The sequence below is a fragment of the Cherax quadricarinatus genome, unplaced genomic scaffold, assembly GCF_038502225.1.
Source record: "Cherax quadricarinatus isolate ZL_2023a unplaced genomic scaffold, ASM3850222v1 Contig3940, whole genome shotgun sequence".
In the NCBI taxonomy this organism is placed as follows: domain Eukaryota; kingdom Metazoa; phylum Arthropoda; class Malacostraca; order Decapoda; family Parastacidae; genus Cherax; species Cherax quadricarinatus.
The window spans coordinates 1-18,595 of NW_027198966.1; the positions used below are offsets into that span (position 1 = coordinate 1).

The following is an 18,595-nucleotide window of genomic DNA, read 5'->3' on the forward strand; positions in this document are numbered from 1 at the left end:
TATTAAAAGCTTGAAAGGTTTCATATAATTTACTAATTGAAATCTGTGAGGCACTAAAGGGCTGCTGCAGATGTCAGTAACTCTTCAACACTGACTACCTTGAAATCTACTGCCACTCAGTATATACATGAGCACTATTTTCTGTGGTGGTGGTTGTCACTGTTTCGGAAAGATTGAAGATAGAACTTTAGTGGTGTAAAACTATGCTAATAGAAAATTTTCCTATATGTCTGACAACTGCACTATATACTATACCAGGGGTCGGCAAACTGCCGCCCACGGGCCGCATGTCGTGCACAGCAACTTCAAACATTTATAAATAGTAAAACAAATGAACCCTCATTGTAAGTCACTTCAGTCACTTATTCATTCATTTAAATTTTATTCATTCATTTATATTTATTTATTTATATCTCTACTATATCTATATATATTATGAAGGGATTCAGGAACCAATTAACCAGATTTGAATCCTGGAGGTGAGAGGGCAGTTGAGATGTCGTATCTGAGGGCAATGTGTGGCGTGAATATTATGCAGAAAATTCGTAGCTTGGAGATTAGATGGTGTGGGGTTACTAAAACTATTACCCGGAGGGCTGAAGATGGATTGTTGAAGTGCTTTGGACATTTAGAAAGGATAGAATGACTTGTAGGATGTATAAATCTGTAATGGAGGGAAGGCAAGGTAGATGTCGTCTTAGGAAAGGCTGGAAAGAGGGAGTAGAGGAGGTTATTGTAAGCGAGGGACTTAAACATCCAGCAAGCATGTGTGAGCGTGTTAGGTAGGAGTGAATGAAAGCAAGTGGTTTTTATGACTTGACGTGCTGTTGGAGTGTGAGCAAGGTAACATTTAATAATGTAATAATAATAATATCTATTTCTACAAGTACATGTACAAGGTATGCAGGCCTAGCTGACATCAGTGACATACAACTATATAGAAAGCCACTTGTTATGCAGAGCATTTCAGGCAAATTAGGTCAGTTTTGTCCCAGGATGCAACCCAAACCAATTGACTAGCACCCAGGTACCCATTTTACTAATGGGGAACATAGACAACCGGTGTAAAGAAACCCACCCAATGTTTCTATCCTCGCCAGGAATTGAACCTTAACCCTCACCATGTGAAGCGAGAGCTTTAGCCACCAGGTCACAGGGCATTCAGAACAACCATTAGCCAGTCTTCCTGCTTTGTTTAGTTTAAGCATATGTATTGTGCTTTTATAGAGATTTCTTGCCTGGTTGTGTGTTTTGTATTATCTTGCATAATCTTGATTTGTATATGCTTTTAGACATGTATGGGTTTAGTGCTTATTTTTAATGTAATAATAATAGATAATTTGGATACAAGGTATTGGCTTAATTAATATTAAATATAAGCAAATGCTTGTGCTGTTTGGTTGATCATTTTAACCCTCTCATTGTCCAGACCCCTGAAATTAATATAATATTGCTCTCGATGTCCATATCACCCCCCCCCCACCCCAAAAAAAAAAAAAGTTTTTCTTCTGAAATGGTATAAGACTTTTTCTGAAGGTAATGACACCAAAAGTAAAAAATTTAATGCAAAACTCATGGAATTACGCAGTCACAGAGTTAGCGGCCTGGGCGCAATTTACATGTCGGTGATTTCACTTACCAAGTCCTATTTTAAACCAATGCCATTGCTCCATTCAACCAAATTCTTAGCTATTTTGCTAGTAGGCTTTCCAGTCTATCAGTTGGTCACAAGAAACCACCCATTCAACTATCAGAACTATCTTATAAAAGTGCACAAAAGTTGATTATTTAACTACTTTTACATAAAATTAAAAAATTCCAATTAAAAAAAATTCCAAAATAAACAATGTAGATATTCTAAGTGATAAAACATTTCCTTTATTCATTTATCATGTCCCAGGCCTCTCCTATATTACACTTGCCTTCCATTTTGAATTCACAATCACAAAAGATTGAAGATTTAGACTATTTCTCGGATAATAAAATATAACGAGGAATGATTGGTTGAGGTTTATGGCATCCCAGTAATTGAATCAGACCTATTAAAAACCCATAAAACACACCTGGGGTGTGTAGGGGAGGCTTTGCCCATCATCAGGAAAATCGGCAAAAATTGAATATTTGTTACGTTGAGCCCCATTTCAGCTCAGATCATGAAACCAACCAAAATCATCTCTGTTTTGGTAGTATATTTTCCTTTCTGTCAAATGATACCAAGAAACAGCCAATAAAAATCATTCTAGAAAACACCTCACTGTTGCTATTTTAAACCAAACACAAGGTCAGATTTTTGCTTTTTCCATCATGCACCGTGTAGGGCAAGATTTTTTTTTATACTGTGTACCTTGACAACACAGACCCATTCTCCTGTCAGTAACAAAGATCTACATGACAGCCATTCAAAGGGTTAATAATGCTAGTGATTGTTTATCTATTTTTTTCAATGCAATGTCCATGACCTACTTAGGTGGAGTGACCCAAAAAAGAGGCAAAACATTCACAGTCTTTCATTCAGTAGCTGTCTTGCCAGAAGTGTGTGGATGTAACAGTTCAAATGACCCTTTGAACTGCAGCATCCAAGCCTCACTATACTTCCCACCTCCAGGACTCGAGTCCAGCTAATCGGTTTCCCCTAAATCCTTTTACTAATGTTACCTTCCCCATGCTCCAACAGCATGTCAAGCCATATATACTTTTCTTCACACATGACAGAAAAAATATAAAACCCAAGCTTCGAATTGCAGTATTTCCCATTCCAGAAAACCTAAAATTTCAGACAGCACTTTGAAAACATTACCATAATTTTCAGAGATGAAGATATAGTGTCATTTTTCCACAGAACCATTATAGGCATACATGTACTATATTTATCCATGTTATATCATTAAGTGATTTTAGTATGTAAACAGTTGAGGAATTTGGTATGTACAGCATGCTAGTGTCTTTCTTTTGTGCTTAACAATATTTAAGTACATGTAAGCTACATTTTGTAAATGCACAAAGAAATGGTTTGTTTTTGTTTTTAGAGTATTATCAGTGCCAGCACAAGCTAGACACCCTAGATAATTTTTTTTGATAATTTTTTCATGTACAGACACTCCTCACTTTATGACCTACCTGTTTAATGACCTCTCGGAGTTACAACCAGCTCTCCGAGCAGTATGCAGACCTAAGTAATGTAAATTAAAGCTGATTTCTTCTATTCTGTTTATTACAGCATACACTATATTACTATAAACATTTAAAAATATACTAAAAATGTTACAAATAATGCAAATGTGATATTAAAACAATAAGATGGTTGACACAAACCCTCTACTATTACAGTATGCTCCTTGCTTATTGACCAATTCACTTAATGACCTACTTGTAGGAACGGAACTCGGTCATTAAGTGAAGAGTGCCTGTACTGTACTGTACATTTAAATACATTAAAATTGAATACAGTATGTATTTCTCATAGTAATAGTACCACTGCATAACACTATACTATACTGTACTTTTATAAACATTTCCAAAGTACATTACTGTACAGTACATGCAATTCACAGAGTAATATTGTAAATGATTTATTGTTTTATCCTTCTGTTTTTCTTCAGATTTTTGCGGCAAATCCTGCAATCAGTGCCACCGATCCTTGAGGTATTGGGTATCTTGCTTTTTATCCTCATAATTTTCAGCACTCTAGGATTTTATTTCTTCAGCCCCAATCAAGCTGATCCATACTTCAGATCTTTTCAGCAAGGATTTGTTTCTCTTTATGTGCTCTTGACTACTGCTAAGTGAGTTTGAATTTTCTAGCTTGTGTGTATGGATGTATGTATAGTATATATGTATATATTAGGGAAAGTATATGGAGAGAAAAAATAGCAAATTTAAAATTGTGATGAGAGAGTGCAATAGAAGTGTAGATGAGGAAAATGATGAATCATTATCAGCAAATTTTAATGAGAATTAGAAATAGTTTTGGAGTGACACAAATAAGGTAAGAAAGCCTGGGAGCAAATGGACTGAGCACTTAAAGTCGTTAGAATGTTTAATAAAGGTGGAGGTGTTGAGGAGATGTAGAGAGAGTATTTTGCAGAGTTGTTAACTATGCGATATGAAAGGGAAGAGATGACTTCGTGCACGGGATGTATTTGTAGTCATCAGTGGCTAGACAATATACATAACTAATTGAGCAAGGTAGGCTTATTCTGTTTGGTGCCTCATTATGACCTTTGTTAGTTGCAAGCAGGAATTTTTATTTGTTAAATACCCTAGGCAACATGGGGTTAATCCTAAACTAAAGTTAATAAATTCTAGATTCACTGTTCCTAACAAATGCAAAGGTGCACTGTTTAGCTTCCACACCAATCTTAATGTATGAATGTTCAATGTATTCACTCCACATTTTTTCTGCCATGTCCACTCAAAGCTGATATATTGCTATCGTCTTCAGCATCTTTATAAATTACTAGGCTAGATTTTATGGTGTCCATTTGTATCACGAGCATTTATTTTCCGTAATAAGACATTGCTCTTTATCAATGAATGTTTTGCGTATATTTTTTCTTCTCTTAGGGATGAAGACAGTAGTCATCACTTAGTAATACCCTATCAGTAACCTTTCTCATCATCCACATATCATTTATATTATTTTTATAAGCTTTAAAATTATATTAATAAATTTAGTTTTGTGTTGAAAGTTTCCCAGATGTGATGATGCCAGCATACACAAAAAGCCGTTGGAGTGCTGCTTTCTTCATTGCATTCTTGGCCATCAATCTTTACTTCTTGATGAATCTGGTAAGTGATTTTTTTTTTTTAAGGACCCGGCCGTATCCCACCGAGGCAAGGTGACCTAAAAAGAAAAATGAAAGTTTTTCGTTTTAGTCATCTTTTATAACACTCATAGCTTATGGAGGAAGAATTCTTTTCTGCTTCCCCACAGAGAAATAAGTGAATATATTGTAGAATTAATAAGGAGGTTCAGTTAGAAATGAGCAAGTACACCTCTCCTCACTTAACGACGGAGTTCCATTCCTAAGACCACGTCAGTAAACAAATTCGTCGCTAAGTGAGGTGCATACTATAATGGTAGTGGGTTTGTGTCAACCATTTTTGATATTGTTTTAATGTCACCTTTGCATCATTTCTAACATTGCTGGTATATTTTTAAATGTTTATACAGTAATATACTGTTTTTTTTTATCAACAAGTCGGCCGTCTTCCACAGAGGCAGGGTGACCCAAAAGAAAGAAAAAATCCCTAAAAAGAAAAAACTTTCATCATTCAACACTTTCACCTCACTCATACATAATCACTGTTTTTACAGAGGCACTCAGATACAACAGTTTAGAAGCATATATAAAGATATATAACATATCCCTCCAAACTGCCAATATCCGAAACCCCTCCTTTAAAGTGCAGGCATTGTACTTGCCATTTTCAGTACTGAAGTCCGGCTATATAAAAAAAAACGGTTTCCCCAAATCCCTTCACTAAATATTACCCTGCTCACACTCCAACAGCTCGTCAGGTCCCAAAACCATGGTGACATTACTGTATATTGTAGTAATCAGAATAGAGGAATCAACTCTAGTATACATTATTTAGGTATGCATACTGGTCAGAGAGGCCATCATAAGTCCGAGTCATCTGTAAACGAGTACATTGTTAAGTGAGGAGAGGCTGTAATGTAGTATTTTTTAACATACCGGCCATTTTCCACCAAGGCAGGGTGACCCAAAAAAAAAAAAAAAAAAATTCATTTTTTTACATTTAGTAATATTACATTTTTGTAATTTTAGCAAAATATGGAAAAAGCGATGCCCACCTATACTCTTTTTTTTGGTTTTTCCTTTATAGAGTGAACTAGCATTGAAAATTTGAAGATGATTGGATGAGGCATTCTCAAGTTATAAACAAAAGTTTAGAGGAACAAAAAATAATTCAGGCAAGCATTTAGAGGTACTCCTTTGGGAATACAACCTCTCCTCACTTAGCGATGTACTCGTTTACCAACAACTCAGACTTACGATAGACTCTCTGACCAGTATTCATACCTAAATAATGTACAGTGGACCCCCGCATAACGATGGCATCGCATAGCGATTTTTCCGCATAACGATTACTTTTATCGCAAAATTTTTGCCCCGCATACCGATTAAAAACCCGCATACCGATTTTCGTCCGAGACGCGTCCAATGTGCCCTCACATGTGCCGGCCGTCCCATTGTTTACCAGCCAGCCTCCGCGGTAACATCCAAGCATACACTCGGAATATTTCGTATTATTACAGTGTTTTCGGTGGTGTTTCTGGAAAATAAGTGACCATGGGCCCCAAGAAAGCTTCTAGTGCCAACCCTGTGGTAAAAAGGGTGAGAATTAGTATGGAAATTAAGAAAGATTTTGAAGGGTTTGGGGCTAACCCTGAGAAGCCTATGCCAGTTGTGGAATCCATTGTGCCTACTTCAAAGATTAAGGAAATGTGTGCAGAGTGGTTTGAACTGCAAACCTTTATAGATGAAAATCACCCTGACACAGCTGTTGCAAGCCGTGCTGGTGACTATTTCAATGACAATGTTATGGCCCATTTTAGGAAAGTCTTGAAGAAACGGGAGGTACAGAGCTCTATGGACAGATTTGTTGTGCGACAGAGGTCCAGTGACTCTGAAGCTGGTCCTAGTGGCATTAAAAGAAGAAGGGAAGTAACCCCAGAAAAGGACTTGCTACCTCAAGTCCTAATGGAAGGGGATTCCCCTTCTAAACAGTAAGAAGATAATGCTCTCCCCTCCTCCCATCCCATCAATCATCACCAGATCTTCAATAAAAGTAAGTGTCATGTAATTGTGCATGCCTTTTTCAGTTTGTGTGTATTAAAATTAACATTTCATGTGGTAAAAAAAATTTTTTTTCATACTTTTGGGCGTCTTGCACGGATTAATTTTATTTCCATTATTTCTTATGGGGAAAATTAATTCGCATAACGATTATTTCGCATAACGATGAGCCCTCTTGCACGGATTAAAATCGTTAACCGGGGGTCCACTGTATATTAGAGTTGATTACCTCTATTCTATTTATTACAATATACAGTACACTACTGTACAAACATTTAAAAATATACAAAAAATGTTATAAATGGTGCAAAGGTGACAAAAAAACAATATCAAAGATGGATGACACAAACCCACTACCATTATAGTATGCTCCTTACTTAGTGACGAATTCATTTACCGACATGGTCTTGGGAACAGAACTTTATTGTTAAGCGAGGAGAGGTTGTATACTGTCTAATACAAGATGACTGAAGGATGGCATAGCCAACAAGTTGTTAAAGAAACATACTGTATAGCAGTAGATAACCCTTATTTACAGTGGAACCTCAAAAATCGAACTTAATCCGTTCCAGGAGCTAGTTCTAAATTCGAAAAGTCTGAAATTCGAAGCAGTATTTCCCATAAGAAATAATGGAAATACAATTAATCCATTCCAGAAACCCAAAAATATTCACACAAAAAATACATTTTATAGAGATTAATTACAGTTTTACATACAACAAATACTATAGTTTTTAATTATGTATAGTAATACATATAAAATAACATTTTTACTTACCTTTATTGAAGATTGGTGATGGCATCTGGAAGATAGGGAGGAGGAGAGAGGGAGTTGGGGTTAGTGTTTGGAATGAGAATCCCCCTCCATGAGGACTTCAGGTAAAGCCCTCTCTGGGGTTACTTCCCTTCTCTGTCTTTTAATGCCACTAGGACCAGCTTGAGAGTCACTGGACCCCTGTCTCACAAAATAACTGTCCACAGTCCTCTGTTTCTGGCGCCTCTTTAACATTTCCCTAAAATGGGACATGGTTCTGTCACTGAACTTGTTGCAAAGATGGCTTGTTTCAGCTTGCTCAGGGTGGTACTTCTGCACAAACATTTGGACATCATTCCACTTGGCACAAATCTCCTTAATCTTTGAAGAAGGCACCTCATCCACTCCCTATATTAACACCTTTCACAACATCAGCTTCCTTGATTTGTTCTTTCTTTGACAGGATAGAACCGATGGTCGACTTGTTTTTCCCATACATCCTGGCAAGCTCAACAAGTTTCACACCACTCTCATACTTCTGTATTATTTCCTTCTTCACATCTATGGTGTTTCTCACTTTCTTTACCACTAGCAAGTTTCTTTGGGTACCACTAACAAGTTTCTTTGGGCCCATGGCAGCTTATTTCAAAGTCCCACAAGCACTAAACACAACGAAATAATCGTAAAATGCGTGAATGAGAGTGCAGGTTAGTGTTCACTCAAGCATAAACAAAGCTAGACTGCTCACGGCTCCTGCGTGGGGACGCGGACAGAGCAGGCCGGCAGACAGGTCCCGTACTCGGCAGTCCGAAAATAGGGCCGCGTTCGATAATAGGGACACAGTTTGTCCGAAAAAATGGTCCTATTTTCGAAACGTTCGATATGTGATGCATTCGATTTTTGAGGTTCCACTGTATATAATACAACCTCTCCTCACTTAACAATGGAGTTCCATTCCTAAGACCACATTGGTAAATGAATTCGTCGCTAAGTGGGGAGCATACTTTAATGGTTTGCGTCCACTATCTTTGATATTGTTTTAATGCCACCTTTGCACCATTTATAACATTTTTGGCATATTTGTAAATTTTTATACAGTAGTGTACTGTATATGATAATAAACAGAATAGAAGAAATCAGCTCTCATATACATTATTTAGGTATGCATACTTGTCAGAGAGCCTGTCATAAGGCCGAGGCAACTGTAAACAAGGACGTCGCTAAATGAGGAGAGGCTGCATAACACTTCATCTACATGAGACTTTATGACATACTTTATTAAGAAATGGTGAAAAATTTATTTTGCATTTACTGTATTTAGCAACTTTTGAGATATAAAATATTAAAACTCATCAAAAAAGCACAATAATATACATACTCATATATGTATATCAGTAATAATAATCATATTAATTTGCAAATTTAATGCTAAAAATTTTAATGTTCTTAGCTTTAAATATATTTCAAGCTATAGGTACTGTATCTGTTAATGAACTTTTGTTAGTTTTAGTCATCGTATAGAAATGCAACATTTCTAATGTTTGCATGGCTATATATAAGGCCACTGTTGATTCCAAGGCAATTTGCACATGACCATGATATTCTTTTCATTTTCAAACACAGCACTGATTGCCCTTTTTGAAGTTTTATTGTCATTTTTCAAAATCTACTGTGCATTTATTTCCTGCAGATGCTTGCTGTCGTCTTTGTAGTTTTTAGTGATATCGAAAAGGATAAATTTAGGAAACTGTTGGTTCATAAGAGACGAGCTTGTCAGTATGCATTCCGTCTGCTTGTAACCAGATCACAGCCGACTCACGTTCCCTTTAGACACTTCCGGGGGCTCCTGAAATTCTTCAGACCCAGAGCTAGTGAGTCCACTACTAACTGCTGTCTTGAAATATAAACCGAAATGAATGTGATGGAAATGTAAATAGGAATGCATGTGATTAAATCTGAAAATACTGTATTTAATTCTTTTACATAAATTATTTTGTTAAACACACAGTATTTGACAAATTAAGGTAGAATTAGGTACAATATATACAATATGTTCAAGCAGAAAGAAGTATTTAAACATACATGGAGAAAGCTTATATGGAGGAGTGATGTAAAGATTCACTGTATCCTGATTCTTTTGTATGGGCTAATTTATAAATCAAAAACTGATACAGACAGGAATAAATGTGGAGGTACAGTATTTAAATGCATTTGGATTCTTAAGGTTGCTTGACATTCCTGTATGTTGAGCTCATGATAAAAGCAAAATTACATCCATATCATTGTGCCTTCGAAGACCAGGATTTAGAGGTTAAATGTCAAACATGGGAGAGGAAACATTACAAGAGACATGTATGGAAGTAAAGCAAAATACATAATGAATGTAAGCATCTAGAAGTTTATACATAAGAAGGTAGGTACTGTACATATGCACAGTACCTACCTTCTTATGTATACATTAGGGAGAAGAGAATACAGCTATCCTGTCAGTGTGGTACTGTGCTTCCTTGAAACTGCAAGCATCCTAACTTGCAATTACAATATAATGTATTGCCAGATAACTAGTAATAAATTACTGGACTAATGATGTTATGAAGTAATGAAAATATAATATTTTTAAGACATGGCTAAACACCTTTCAAAATTAATTCAATTGAATTATATCTTGAAAGATATTTTATTTCTTCATCCATTTTATTTTACTTTGTAATTTTTTGCATCCATTATTTCTTTCCTCAGGTGAACGAGATGCCTACCTCGTATTTAAAGCCTTAAACCGCTCAAAATCGGGCTTTTTATGCCTTAGCGAGTTCTACAATATTTATGAAATGTGTGGATTCAAGTGGAGACCTTATCAGTCACCCGACCCTTGGTTCAATGACTTTCCTGATCCCCTCCGCGGCTGCTTTTACCTCATTCGAAGACTTGTCACGTGGAAGTGGTTCGATTTCTTTGTCTGTGAGTAATCAGCCTTCTGTATTATGGCTTCTGAACAAGAAAATTGTATAAATTGTTACCAAAAAAGGAAGTGTTTGTCTTGTGTTACTAAAGCTGATTAATTCATTTGTACATATAACTGAGATTTCACTCTGAAGGGTAAATTGAAATTGTTTTGTGTAGGGGATGATAACATAATTTTTTAATACTGTATGTGCACATAATGTACTGATATCTCATTCTCTTTCGTACTGGCTAAACAGGGGATCTTGCCATTGGTAAGCAAAAAAAAGAAACTTTACAAACATGCACATTGACCAATTTGAATGTGTTAAAGATGGTTTCCCAGAGGATAGAAGATTATTTATCTCTTTTGACTTTTCAACAACTCGGCTGTCTCCCACCGAGGCAGGGTGACCCAAAAAGAAAGAAAATCCCCAAAAAGAAAATACTTTCATCATCATTCAACATTTTTGCCTCACTCATACATAATCACTGTTTTTGCAGAGGTGCCCAGATACAACAGTTTAGAAGCATATATAAACATACATAACATATCCCTCCAAACTGCCAGTATCCCAAACCCCTCCTCTTAAGTGCAGGCATTGTACTTGCCATTTCCAGTACTCGAGTCCAGCTATATAAAAATAACCGGTTTCCCTGAATCCCTTCACTAAATATTACCCTGCTCTTTAATGTTGGCAGGTGTAAAAGGAAATGTTAGAAGAGAATATCACAGAAAAGGTATTACAAAATCTGCTAGGGTAATAGGCCTTGTAACTGCTGTAACAGCAGGCCAATGGACCATGCCACAAAGAGGTAAAGACAATTGAAAGTTTTCAGGTTTTAATAAATATAATAAGATTGAAGAAATAAATATTTTTGTGGCAAGGTTGGGGTTAAATTAGGTAGAACAGTGGCCAATAATGAATGAGGTTAGGAAGATGATAAATTAAAGAATGATTTAAATATAGCAAAATGTTTTTTTATGAGAGATTCTGAGGGGCTATATGAAAGTTTCTACAAATATAAGAACCATGAGAAAGGTCAGTAAATAGAAGAAAATAGGGAAAGCATGGACAAGAAAATGTACCTGTCTGTCATCTTTTGCTTGTACTCCATGTTAATTTTACCTAATAACAAGAACACTGATACTGAGACAAAGCCATCCCAATGTAAGATATACTGCCAGCAGTGTGTGGACCACAACAGTCAGAAGTGAACCTGTGTCTTTGGGTGTGAGCCAAAAACTGTACTACAATGCTTGCAAACCACTTAATCTTGTGTATAAGACTTTGCTTCCATTGAGGGGTACTTTCTGCTATTGCATATACAGGCAGGCCCTGCTGTACAGTCCTTCACTTTACAGCATTTTGGCAACACAGCAGTTTTCAATTACAGTAGGACCTCCATATCCGTGGATTCTGTATCCGCAGTTTCGGTTATCCATGATTGACTGTGGCCCAAAAGTAACACTATTCTTAATAATGGCCCCAGAGTGCAAAAGTAGTGATGCTGGCAGTTCTTCAAAGCCTAAGAGAAAATGTGAAATGCTTCCCATCAGTGAAAAAGTTTTAATTCTAGACTTATTTTACATAAATATGTCTTCTTTCAACAAACTGGCCATATACTACCGAAGCAAGGACATAGGTAATGTATGTAAATGAAAAATGACTTGTATATAGGGTTTGCTACTGTCCATGGTTTCAGGTATCCACAGTAGGTCTTGGAATGTATCCCCTGTGGATATGGGGAAAACTACTGTATACCCATTCTTTATTCAGACTTCTACAATAAATATATTCACCACTCACCATAAACTAAGAATGAAGATATTTTAAGGTAAGTAGGGTACAGTAGGGCCAAATGTATACAGGAGACTAATGCTGGAAAGCAGAACACCGTGTTTTTAACTTACGAATGCATATAAATGCCAGACAACAAGTTTACACTAAATTATATTAAGTTAATAACAGAACCAGGCATTAAAAAAAACACAATAAAAAGTAAAATACATACACAGTACATTCATTACTTACCTTGAAATATGTGTAGTCTTAATGTAGGGAGAGAGGTGAGTAGTGCTTATTTGTAGGAAGTCAGGTGTAGGTAGCCCTGGCTCCCCATCCCAAACTTAATACAGTATATGATATTTAAAGCATCCCAGAGAGATAAAATACACATACAGTACTCTCATTATTTGCCTTAAAATACGTATGTGAGTAGTATTTATTTGTAGGAAGTCAGGTGTAGGTAGCTATAGTCCACCTGGCTACATAGCTGCACCTACCTACCATATTTTTACCATCGGCATGCCTTGTTCACTGAGTTTAATCGTTTCTAACAGCTACCTTTAGATGCCATCATAAATGAAGGGAGAAGTTGTGAGAATTCATGCTGAGAATTGTAAGCAAAACCGGAGGGAAGTGACTGGGCCAAACGCAGATTCATACATGTTTTCTCTGGTCCAGCACCAGAGAAAACATAATGTTTTCCCTCTACCCGCTACCACAGTTATAATAATAATAATAATAATAAAGGTAGAAAGTTGAAAGTGAACATAGAAAAGAGTAAGGTGATGAGGGTATCAAATGATTTAGATAAAGAAAAATTGGATATCAAATTGGGGAGGAGTAGTATGGAAGACGTGAATGTTTTCAGATACTACTTGGGAGTTGACATGTCGGCGGATGGATTTATGAAGGATGAGGTTAATCATAGAATTCATGAGGGGAAAAAAGGTGAGTGGTGCATTGAGGTATACGTGGAGACAAAAAACGTTATCTATGGAAGCAAAGAAGGGAATGTATGAAAGTATAGTAGTACCAACACTCTTATATGGGTGTGAAGCTTGGGTTGTGAATGCAGCAGCGAGGAGGCGGTTGGAGGCAGTGGAGATGTCCTGTCTAAGGGCAATGTGTGGTGTAAATATTATGCAGAAAATTCGGAGTGTGGAAATTAGGAGAAGGTGTGGGGTTAATAAAAGTATTAGTCAGAGGGCTGAAGAGGGGTTGTTGAGGTGGTTTGGTCATTTAGAGAGAATGGATCAAAGTAGAATGACATGGAGAGCGTATAAATCTGTAGGGGAAGGAAGGCGGGGTAGTGGTCGTCCTTGAAAAGGTTGGAAAGAAGGGGTAAGAGAGGTTTTGTGGGCGAGGGGCTTGGACTTCCAGCAGGCGTGTTCGATAGGAGTGAATGGAGACGAATGGTTTTTGGGACCTGATGATCTGTTGGAGTGTGAGCAGTTTAATATTTAGTGAAGGGATTCAGGGGAACCGGTTATTTTTATATAGCCGGACTTGAGTCCTGGAAATGGGAAGTACAATCCTGCACTCTAAAGGAGGGGTTCGGGATATTAGTAGTTTGGAGGGATATGTCGTGTATCTTTATATGCTTCTTGACTCTTGTGTTCTGAGCACCTCTGCAAAAACAGTGATTATGTGTGAGTGAGGTGAAAGTGTTGAATGATGATGAAAGTATTTTCTTTTTGGATCAACCTGCCTCGGTGGGAGACGGCCAACTTGTTAAAAAAAAATAATAATAATAATATTTATGTGAAGTTTATTGTACTTTGGGTGTATCATGTTTATATACTATGTAATGTGTTTCTTGTATAATTTTGAAGAAAATATCACAGATGGATTAATGCAACCTGACCTTCTGTGTAAGCAGGGCCCTCCTGTAGAGCATCACAGTAGACTTGCTGATTCTCTTGGATCCTTGAGAATCACAACCAGAGTATTGGCTTTGTGTAGCAAAGCCAATAATAAAGTCTTTTTATTAATATATATGTACAATGGAACCCCGAGTTTTGGCCATAATCTGTTCCAGGAGCTAGGCCTAAACTCAAAACGGCCTAAAGTCGAAGCAATATTTCCCATGAGAAATAATGTAAATATAGTTAATCCATTCCAAACCCACAAAAAATGCATTTTTTAAAGAATACCTATAATTTAACATACATATAGTACTTAAATGAACATTTAAACAAACATTTAACATCACATTTACGTACTTTTATTGAAAAGTCTTGCTGGCATCTGGAAGATAGGGAGGAGGACTGAGGGAGGACTTATTGTTTGGAAGTGGAATCCCCTTCCACAAAGACTTTAGGTAACACATTCTTATCTGGTGTGTCTTTAAGATTTGCCTAAAATGGGACACTGTTTTGTCACTGAACATGTTGCAGAGATGGCTTGTTTCAGCTTGCTCAGGGTGGTATTTTTTCCACAAAACTTTGCAACTTATTCCACATTCCACACATGTCCTTAATCACTGAAGAAGGCACCTCCTTCACTCCCTCTTCCTCCTCTGAAGCAAGTTCCTCAGCTGTGGTCCGATGCTGTTCCAGTTGAAGCTCTTGTAGTTCGTCAGTGGTTAGCTCTTCCCTGTGGTCCTTCACCAACTCTTCCACATCCTCGCCACTCACATCCAACCCCATGGACTTCCCCAAAGACACAGTAGATTCCACAACAGGCGTAGGGTCGTCAGGGTCAGCCTCAAACCCTTCAAAATCCCTCTGGAGGACGCAGTGTGGCCACAATTTTCTCCAAGCAGAGTTCAAATTTCTGGAAGTCGCTCCCTCCCAAGCCTTACCATTCATTCATTCATTAGGGATTTGCCGGTACTTCTGGCCCGGGTCTTCTCCAGATGGTGACCCGGCGGTGGCCCCTGGGTTGGGGGTGTCGTTCATCTTCTTCTTTCTTCTGTCTTCTTTCTTGGGCCCTCCGGGTGGAGGGTAACGTCATCATCTCTCTTTCAGTGACTCGCAAGCCTTACCTATAAGGCTTATGCTTATTTCACAGTCACAATCAATAAACCAGCACTAAACACAATGAATTTATTGTGAAATGTTTGGATGAGCACACAGGGTGATGTTCACTCAAGGACAAACAAAGCTAGATTGGCCCACGACGCCTGCGTGGGCAGGTGCGGGCATACAGACAGGTCTGGTATGCCATTGGTAACATGGGGCACAGGCTGAAACTTGGGACAAAATTTAGCTGAAAAAAGTGGTCGAAACTCGAAACGGCTGATACTCAGGGCGGCCAAAACTCGGGGTTCCACTGTACTTCAGTGCTGTGCTAACCTCAGTTTTGAATAGAGTTGCATATATGTTATTACAGGTCATTCATAACACTGTTATGGTAATATTAGTGATGTTAACGTAATAAAGCCTCGGTTCATGTTTATTAGCTCTTGATACTAATGACGTACTCTTGGTCCAAGAAATTCAAGGTACCCTTCCTTTTCCATGGATCATACCAGACTGCCTTCCATTCCCCAAGCACTGTATAATCCTTACAGGTTTAGTGCTTCCCAGTAAATACAATAATCACATTTATTTGCTTTAGCTGCTTTACTCAAAAGTGCTTTTTTTTTACTATGCATAATATTAACTTTGTTACTTTAATGGGGCCCATATGAATACAAGATTATTATTATTATAATTAGTATACCAAGCACTAAATCCACAAGGGTCATACAGCACAGCAGGGTAGGGTGTGCTAACAGTTTAAATATGCTTGATCTGAAACTAGCAAGGGTGGAGGGTATAACAGAGGTAGAGTTAGTAAGGGTGGTGAGGACTGCTAAAGAAAGTACATGTATAATCAAAGTTTGTGTAGTAAATCTGTTGCTGTCAAAAAGTCAGGGGGAGTCTGTGTTAAAGGTACTCCAACTCTACGAATACTAGAAATTTGCCTTTAATTTCATTTCCTAATAGTTTACTGTGGATGTTCTAAATGCTGTTACATACGGCTATAGAGACCAAAGACTAAAGCTAATGTCCAATATTTTATTTTGTTACCAGATGCGATAATAATATTGAATGCAGCGACTCTTCTTATGAAGACCATCTTCGTCTCGGCAAGTGGAGTTCCTGTCTCACACGACCTTCGTGTAACGTGGGATCAAGTAGCTTTTGTAACATGTATGTTTTTCATATAGCAGTTATGCAATTTAGTAATGTAAAGGTGAAATCTGTTCCAGTTTATGTAATTGTTAAAACAGTTAACATGTTTGCTATTTTTGAGTATAATTTTAATATTGATATGCATAAGTTTTTTCTCATAGATATTATTGACTTTAATTATTTTTGTTTCTGTATTATAGTACTGTACTGTATCTTAACCCCTTCACTGTCATGACCCCTAAAATTAAAAGTGCTGACACTTTCAAATTAAAAAATAGTAGAAAAACTTTTTTTTTTTTTAAAGTAATGACACAAAAAATGCAAACTTGGGTGGAAAACTTATGGATTATATGGGCAAAAAGTTGGTGGTCTGAGCCTTTCTTGAGTTCTGTTTTAAGCCAATTTCAATGCACAATTCAAATCAATTCCTTTCTATTTCACTAGTATGCCTTTGATTCTATCGATTGATCCCAAAAAGTTGCCCATTCAATTTTACACAGAATTACAAAAATCAAATTTAAAAACAGAATTCAAAATAAACACTAGACATTCCATCCACTGAGGCAACCTTTCCTCTGTTCATTAATTGTGTTCCAAGGCCTCTCCTACATAACACTTAACCTCCTATTTCTCGGCTTAACCACCTTACCACCTAGGTAGGGTGGCCCAAATAATGAAGAAACTCTTTCACCATTGTTCACTCAATCTATTTTGCCAGAGTGGTGCTGATACTGCAGTTCAAAACTGCAAATATTCCCAGCCCTCCTTTACAGTGCAGGCACTGTATTTTTCCACCTCCAGGACTCAAGTCTGGCTAACCAGTTTCCCTGAATCCTTTCTTAAATGTTACCTTGCTCACACTCCAATAGCAAGTCAAGTCATAAAAACCACTTACCTCCACTGAGTCTTATCTAACATGCTCACACAGATGCTTGCTGGATGTCTAAACCCCTCGCACACAAAACCTCCTTTACCCCATCCCTCCAACCTTTCCTAGGACGACCCCTACCCTGCCTTCCTTCCACTACAGATTTATATGCCCTCCAAGTCATCCAATTTTGTTCTTTTGTTCTATCTTCTCTGAATGTCTGAACCACCTTAACAACCCCTCTTCAGCCCTCTTGATAATACTTTTAGTAACCCCCACACCTTGTAATCTCCAAGCGATGTATTCTCTGCATAATATTCACACCACCAGACACAACATCTCCACTGCCTCTTCCTTGCTACAGCACTCACAACCCATGCTTCATAAAACAGATGAAGGGGTGGGGCTAGGGTGCCCTACTCTTTTTCAGGAATATCACCAGGAATTTAATATTTCTGCCACTTTGAGCCTTAGTTCAAACTACTTCCAGCCTGAACCTGACCAGAATCATCTCTTCTTCACTAATATGTCTTCCATCCTGTCAACTGATATAAAAAAATAACTGATAAAATCGTAATAACCACCCTATAAAATGCCTCAAATTTGCTATTTTAAGTCAAACACAAGGTCGGAGGTTTGCTTTTCCCATCATTCACTCTGTGGGGCAGGATGTTTTATACTGTGCACATTCACTACACAGATTCATTCTCTCATGTCTAAGCCAAAATTTCTTATTCACACCATACTTGAGGGAGCTGTGCTTCAAATGTAGATCTACCAGACTGACACTGGCATCAGTGACATAGATCTGCATGGGAGACAGTGAAAGGGCTAAGTCATGAAAAGGTTATCATAAATGGATACATAGTATTAATGAAATTGCTGGCATTATTAGAATTTGAAAATAAAGTTTGGGTCTAGATGCTGATATGAAATTGATGTTTATGTTTCAGTTTATGGTGTAGAGGCCATCTTGAAAATGGTTGGGCTCGGATATAAACAATACTTTCACTCTGGCTGGAATATTTATGATTTCTCTATCACAGTATTGTCAATAGCTGGTATCATTGCAGAGAAATTTTCCAGTTCCTTCTTTTATATAGTTATATTAAGACCATTAAGGTAAGACAATATTTACCCTTTTTTATCCCATGAACTTTCATATTCTAAAGAATGGCTCATCAAGGGGAAGGGGTGGGGGTGTGGGGGGGGGATCTGATGAAGGGCTCTTGATCCAGGGAATTAAAACACGCCCCTTTCTTGAATAGAACTTTTTTTCCCATCTCATCCCTCAGGCA

The 18,595-nt window shown here is 37.5% G+C and overlaps 1 protein-coding gene across 2 annotated transcripts in view; it reads left to right on the forward strand.

Annotated features, from left to right (window-relative positions):
• Positions 1-3,599: 3,599 nt before the first annotated feature.
• Positions 3,600-18,595, forward strand: part of LOC128700762 (two pore channel protein 1) — a gene marked incomplete at its 5' end in the record, with an annotated part of 29,702 nt that continues 14,706 nt past the window's right edge. The window contains 7 exon segments of one of the 2 annotated variants that reach the window (XM_070081741.1): positions 3,600-3,782; positions 4,689-4,788; positions 9,269-9,449; positions 10,318-10,536; positions 10,779-10,793; positions 16,328-16,447; positions 18,251-18,419. In XM_070081741.1, the coding sequence (XP_069937842.1) occupies positions 3,600-3,782; positions 4,689-4,788; positions 9,269-9,449; positions 10,318-10,536; positions 10,779-10,793; positions 16,328-16,447; positions 18,251-18,419 (987 nt within the window). 2 annotated transcript variants of the gene reach the window in all.